Here is a 7345-nt window from a genome sequence, read left to right as displayed (position 1 = left end):
CTACCTTATACTAGTTTTTTTAAAATAAAACACTTGTAACAGTCAGACAACCGTTATCGATATTTATAATCTGTTGTAAAATTTATAATACTGCAACAATCTTAAAGAAAAAATCGTTGTAGAATTCCAACAACGGTATTTCCTAAAAAACGCTTATGTAAAGTAACTTACCATAACAAGATTTTAGGAAAAACCGTTGTCTATACTTTTACTAGTTTTTATTTTTTTCGGAATAATTATATGCCACCGTTTATTAATTTATACGAGTAACCAATAACTTACACCAAATTAATTTGTGTTTATTAAGATTTGAAATCACCTTTTTCATAGAATTTTGAATTCTTTTACCTATTAGTTTTAGACGTTAGACGAATACTAATAGCGTCAACAGATAATCACATTGATGAGGACATAACGTGTAGATTAAGTTAAAAATATAACTCATAATATTTATTTGTTGGTTTTGTGGACTTCGTACGGACGTTAATAGCGTTAACTTACGAATATTACTCATAATAACATAAAGCAACACATAATCTATATACTAACTTACAGATATAAGTCATAATAACGATATTAGGATTTAGTTGACATTATCTACGAATGTTAATAGTGCTACTTTTCAGATATAACTCGTTATAATATTATTTGGCCTAACATATGTGTGCTAACTTACAAATATACCTAATAATTACACTTCAAATTTACATTGTTAATTGTTTAATTCACACAAGTATTTTTCAAAAAAGTATGTTGTATTAATCTACCTTATACAAGTATTTTTAAAATAAAACACTTGTAACATTCAGACAACCGTTATCGAGATTTATAATCTGTTGTAAAATTTATAATACTACAACAATCTTAAAGAAAAAACCGTTGTAGAATTCCAACAACGGTATTTCCGAAAAAACACTTATGTAAAGTAACTTACCACAACATGATTTTAGAAAAAACCGTTGTCTATACTTTTACTAGTTTTAAAAAAATTTCGGAATAATTACATCCCAGCGTTTATTAATTTATACGAGTAACCGATAACTTACACCAGATTAATTTGTGTTTATTAAGATTTGAAATCATCTTTTTCATAGATTTTTTGAATTCTTTTACCTATTCGGATTAGACGTTACACGAATATTAATAGCGTCAACTAGATTATCACATTGATGAGGACATAACATGTAGATTAAGTTAAAAATATAACTCGTAATATCTATTTGTTGGTTTTGTAGACTTCATACAGACGTTAATTGCGTTAACTTACGAATATTACTCATAACAACATAAAGCAGCACATAATCTATATACTAACTTACAGATATAAGTCATAATAATGATATCCGGATTTAGTTGACATTATATACGAATGTTAATAGTGCTACTTTTCAGATATAACTCGTTATAATATTATTCGGCGTATCATATGGGTCCTAACCTACAAATATACCTAATAATTACACTTCAAATTTACATTGTTAATTGTTCAATTCAAACAAGTATTTTTCGAATAGGCACGTTGTATTAATCTACCTTATACAAGTATTTTTAAAATAAAACACTTGTAACATTCAGACAACCGTTATCGATATTTATAATCTGTTGTAAAATTTATAATACTACAACAATCTTAAAGAAAAAACCGTTGTAGAATTCCAACAACGGTATTTCCTAAAATACACTTATGTAAAGTCTAAAATACACTTATGTAAAGTAACTTAACACAACATGATTTTAGAAAAAACCATTGTCTATACTTTTACTAGTTTTTAAAAAAAATTTGGAATAATTATATGCCACCGGTAATTAATTTATACGAGTAACCGATAACTTACACCAAATTAATTTGTATTTATTAAGATTTGAAATCATCTTTTTCATAGATTTTTGAATTCTTTTACCTATTTGGATTAGACGTTACACGAATATTAATAGCGTTAACTAGATTATCACATTGAAGAGGACATAACATGTAGATTAAGTTAAAAATATAACTCGTAATATCTATTTGTTGGTTTTGTAGACTTCATACAGACGTTAATGGCGTTAACTTACTAATATTACTCATAATAACATATAACAAAAAATAGTTTCATACATATTAAATTGTTGTATGGATATTGATATATATTGATTTTATTCATGTAAAAAAATAATTTAAATTTTTTAAATATATCTTGCATGAAATTATAACAAAAATCTAGTAGAAGGCGTACTTTCTCAAACAAGGTTCCTTCACGATATATCGATTTACAAGATTATTTTTTTAAAATGATTTTTCGACGATCCAACCGTACGGATGTTAAGATATATCGATTTTAGTCATAAGAAAAAATTATTAAAAAATTTGAAATTCATTTTGCATGTCAGGATTAGAAAAATCTGGTAAAAGTACCCCTCCCGACAACGAGACCCGTTCCCGATTTACAGGATTAATTTTTTAAAATAATTTTTCGACGATCCAACCGTACGGATGTTAAGATATATCGATTTTAGTCATAAGAACAAATTATTAAAAAATTTGAAATTCATTTTGCATGTCAGGATTAGAAAAATCTGGTAAAAGTACTCCTCCCGACAACGAGACTCGTTCCCGATTTACAGGATTAATTTTTTAAAATGATTTTTCGACGATCCAACTGTACGAATGTTAAGATATATCGATTTTAGTCATAAGAACAAATTATTAAAAAATTTGAAATTCATTTTGCATGTCAGGATTAGAAAAATCTGGTAAAAGTACCCCTCCCGACACCGAGACTCGTTCCCGATTTACAGGATTAATTTTTTAAAATGATTTTTCGATGGTCCAACCGTACGGATGTTAAGATATATCGATTTTAGTCATAAGAACAAATTATTAAAAAATTTGAAATTCATTTTGCATGTCAGGATTAGAAAAATCTGGTAAAAGTACCCCTCCCGACAATGAGACTCGTTCCCGATTTACACGATTAATTTTTAAAATGATTTTTCAACGATCCAACCGTACGGATGTTAAAAATATATCGATTTTAGTCATATGAAAAAATTATTAAAAAAATTTGAAATTCATCTTGCATGTCAGGATTAGAAAAATCTGGTAAAAGTACTCCTCCCGACAACGAGACTCGTTCCCGATTTACAAGATTAATTTTTAAAATGATTTTTTTGACGATCCAACCGTACGGATGTTAGGATATATCAGTTTTAGTCATATGAAAAAATTATTAAAAAAATTAAAATTCATTTTGCATGTCAGGATTAGAAAAATCCGGTAAAAGTACCCTTCTCGACAACGAATATAAAAATATATTAGCTTTTGTCATATTAAAATATTAAAAACATTCAAATTTATTTTATATTATTTTATAAAAATAATTTCTTAAATCTATTTATAAAAAAATTATAAATATACAATATTTATTTATCTAGTTTTCTTGTTATAATTGTTTCCCTCCTTCAACTTTTCATTTCCCGCTTCTTTTCTTTTCAATACCCGCTTCCCCCTCCCCCTCCCATGCCCCATTTCATCTCCTTCTCTGTAAACATAAAACACCAAAGTGCACAAATCTAAATCTCTCTCTCTCTCTCCCTCCTAACACTCTCAATCCACCTCTAGTTCAAACACTAATTACGCTCTGAATGACGAATTAACTTCATAGCCGTCTGCTGTTTGTGCTTCCATTTCCGATCCGAAGGATCTCAACTTCTTGAATTGAGTTAGGTTTCATGATTTTTCGTGTTTTCACTTTTTTGAATTTTGGGTTTTAGATGTGTTTGTAAAATCTTTCTGTTATTTTGGGGATTTTTATGTGTGGTGTGAATTTGTGGTCCTATTGAGTTTTGATTTAGGTTGTGGTCTCTCCCCTTTCCTCTCTCCCTCTCTTTCTCCCCCTCTACTCTCGTTGTTATGAAAAATCTATACATACATAAATATTTGCTTTGATTTGAGCCTCCTTTGATTGATTTGTATGTTTCTTTAATGGAGTATGGTTTCGTTTTGGGTTTCAATTCGACTTCAATTTGGGGTTTTAGTTCGTGTTCAAAACTAAGGTTTTAGGGCTTATTTGTGGATTCAATGGAAGGTGCTTGTCTTTAATTTTGTGGATACAAGTAAGTAAAGGGGATGTGGAGGGGAAAATTGAAGCTCAAGAAGAAAATTGAGTGTTTTGATGATTTATGTAGGTTTGTTCTGTGTGATTTAAGATGTAAGTGATTTTTTCTTCTCCCAGTAGCAGTTTTGTGGGTGTGTCTGTTATGACTTGCTTGAATGCTATATGATAGTTTCCGTAACATCTCTGTATAAGGTATTATCCATGTGGACTATGTAATGATTTTAGGATTCCCACCATTCTACATGAAATGCAAATATGTGATCAGCTAAGAACTGACAAAGTTACACAGCTAAGAGTTGTACAACACATCGAATCCTAGTGTCATGCTTGGAGCTGGTCTTGTTGCAAAGAAGGCCTGTGAGCTAGGATTGGAGGTATGTTATACCTGTCAATTACAGTAACCTCTTTAAAATAATAGGTTCGGGACCAGGGAAATGAATTTCTTTATTGGGCGTAAAAATACAATGTTTCCATTATGTTGGTTTCCGGAGAAAAATATTATTTTTTAGGGAGGTTATTATTTTATCGATTAATACTTGATCAAGGTTCATCTGTACTCACTTGTATTGGGTAAACAAAGAGTTTATAGTTTTGTCCTCAATACATTGTTCAGTGTTTTTGGAGTGGTAGGAGTCTGCCTTGTAATATTCATATAAATTGTATCTGCAAACAGGTTAAGCCATGGGTGAAAACAAGTCTTGCACCAGGGTCTGGAGTTGTTACCAAGTACTTGCTTCAAAGGTATTACAACTATTCTGTAAAAGAGTGTATTTCTGACTCATAATAAATTCCCAGCTTTGAATTGTTTACCTTTCCGTGTTTTAGTGGCCTGCAAGAGTACTTGAACCAGCACGGCTTCAACATTATTGGGTATGGTTGTACGACATGCATAGGAAACTCTGGGGACCTTCATGAATCAGTTACCGCTGCAATTACAGACAATGGTATTGTCTTCTTTTTTCTGATATTTCATTCAATGCCTCCACTAAAATTAAGAAATGTCAGGGTGCTTTCCATCAATATTTTGCCTCCCACTGCTCTGTTCCACTGGTATATTGGTCTTAAGATTTTGATTATTAAAACAATTTTCATATCACCCCATGGTGAAATCATCACTTGTATTGTATCTTATATTGTGGTCAAGAGGCTATATTTGTGAAAACATACGGAATTTAAGATTTTATCATCTTTTTACAAGGGAGTATCATTTTTATTTCACATCAAGATTGATTATGTTACTATGGATGAATTAAAAGATAATAAAACCTGTATTTTAAATATAAGTTACCCTTTTAAACGGAGAAAAAGTATTATACATTGTCCTGAATGAAGGCAACAGTTGTGTGTTGTTAGCTGTCTTGATTTACCTTCTTTTCTTCCATTTTTGTGGACCAGACAATAATCGCTGTACACCTATACTCTGTATATGTATGCTTTCTAGACATTGTAGTTGCAGCTGTTCTTTCCGGAAATAGAAACTTCGAAGGACATGTTCACCCACTAATAAGAGCCAATTATCTTGCTTCGCCTCCATTAGTTGTGGCTTATGCACTAGCCGGCACAGTATGCTTCCTTACTTTTTTACTTTAATATTATTGTTTTTCCCCATCTAAAATCTGATTAATAATGTGCATGGGAGGGTTCTGCTAAGCTTTTTATGCTAAAAGATGAAGAGCTTTCAAGCTACCATGTTATGTCATTTTTTTAAATAGCCATATTATTGTCTTTTTCTTTATCCGGGGTTTTTTGGAGCTGGGGGATTATGTATTATATTTAGTCAGGGCTTTCCTTTTCGTTGTCTGAACTTCTGATTCCAGCTCAATGCGATGAGCTTACCGTTGACATTGTCCAGCTGACACATACCTTATGTACATTCTTCTTATTTGTAATATTAAGCTAGGCCATTTTGTATAGCTATCTGATATTGAATATAAAAATTTAATGTTATGATCAAGAAATTCTTATCATTATATACAATTGCTAAAGTAGTATCAATTTAATGTTATGTTCCTTGCCCAGATGGCAGGCTTTGCTCTATACAGAAGATACATATCCCAGTTCAAGAAGATGCTCAATATCATTTCCCGAAAGTTTGTCAGTGCACTTGAACAACGACCAGATCTAGCCTATGTAGTCATGAACACTTCTTCCTGTATCAAATTTAATGTTATGTTTCCTTGCCCAGATGGCAGGCTTTGCTCTATACAGAAGATACATATCCCAGTTCAAGAAGATGCTCAATATCATTTCCCGAAAGTTTGTCAGTGCACTTGAACAACGACCAGATCTAGCCTATGTAGTCATGAACACTTCTTCCTGTATCAAATTTAATGTTATGTTTCCTTGCCCAGATGGCAGGCTTGCTCTATACAGAAGATACATATCCCAGTTCAAGAAGATGCTCAATATCATTTCCCGAAAGTTTTGTCAGTGCACTTGAACAACGACCAGATCTAGCCTATGTAGTCATGAACACTTCTTCCTGTATGCCAGCCTTCCTTCTGTCCACACAAAATTGCAAATATGAGTTCAATTTTCAGCCACAAAATTATGTTTCACTTGAGAAACTGTTCTTAACATGCTAAACTAGGTATGTTTCTAAGCTTACACAAGATAAAATTTGTTCTAGTTAACTAGGTTGAATATCTTTTATTAAAAAGTGTGTTGATAGTCATATAATGCAGGTGAGAGGGGAAAGGGATAATTCAGGAGGTGATCTGTTGATAGTCCTGACCAGCAGAGTTGCTACCATCCACATGTACAGAAAAAACCAGGTGCCAAGTTCTATTTTTCTTAAACTTATAGATTTTAAATCTCTCTCAAATTACTCTTTCTTATTTAAAAAAATCTAGTGTACATCCCTTTATGATATCTAACAGTATCTAGTGTACATTTAGGTCAATCACATCCAAAAGTTTGTGACAAGGATAAATGATTTTCTATGTAATTATGTTGTATGTAATTATGTTGTAATTATGTAATTATGTAATTATGTTGTCGATTTATTTTGAAGATTGTTTTCTCCAGATTGGGAAATTGCCTATCACATGCTGTAATGATATTGCAAGGACAACATAGCTCTTGTCGGAAGACGTGAAGAGAAGCTGAAAAATCCTGTAGACTCTATATTTTCTTTAATTTGTAGTAGAAATCTTAGACTAATGAAGGCAGTGATATCAATATGCTTTTAGCTTTTGTATAACTATGTTGCTGTGATTTTCGATCATGGATTAACTTTAGAACTTTTG

The 7345-nt window shown here is 31.4% G+C and overlaps 1 protein-coding gene across 1 annotated transcript; it reads left to right on the top strand.

Annotated features, from left to right (window-relative positions):
* Window positions 1-4405: 4405 nt before the first annotated feature.
* Window positions 4406-5261, top strand: LOC141720891 (aconitate hydratase, cytoplasmic-like). The gene is made up of 3 exons (XM_074523571.1): window positions 4406-4471; window positions 4771-4838; window positions 4923-5261. The coding sequence occupies exons 1-3, from the start codon at window positions 4421-4423 to the stop codon at window positions 5254-5256; spliced, it is 453 nt and encodes a 150-aa protein (XP_074379672.1). The 5' UTR covers window positions 4406-4420; the 3' UTR covers window positions 5257-5261.
* The last annotated feature ends 2084 nt before the right edge of the window (window positions 5262-7345 follow it).

The sequence above is a fragment of the Apium graveolens genome, chromosome 1, assembly GCF_009905375.1.
Source record: "Apium graveolens cultivar Ventura chromosome 1, ASM990537v1, whole genome shotgun sequence".
Classification (NCBI taxonomy): domain Eukaryota; kingdom Viridiplantae; phylum Streptophyta; class Magnoliopsida; order Apiales; family Apiaceae; genus Apium; species Apium graveolens.
The sequence above is the reverse complement of the archived record's forward strand: the minus strand, read 5'-3'. Positions and strand labels throughout refer to the sequence as shown.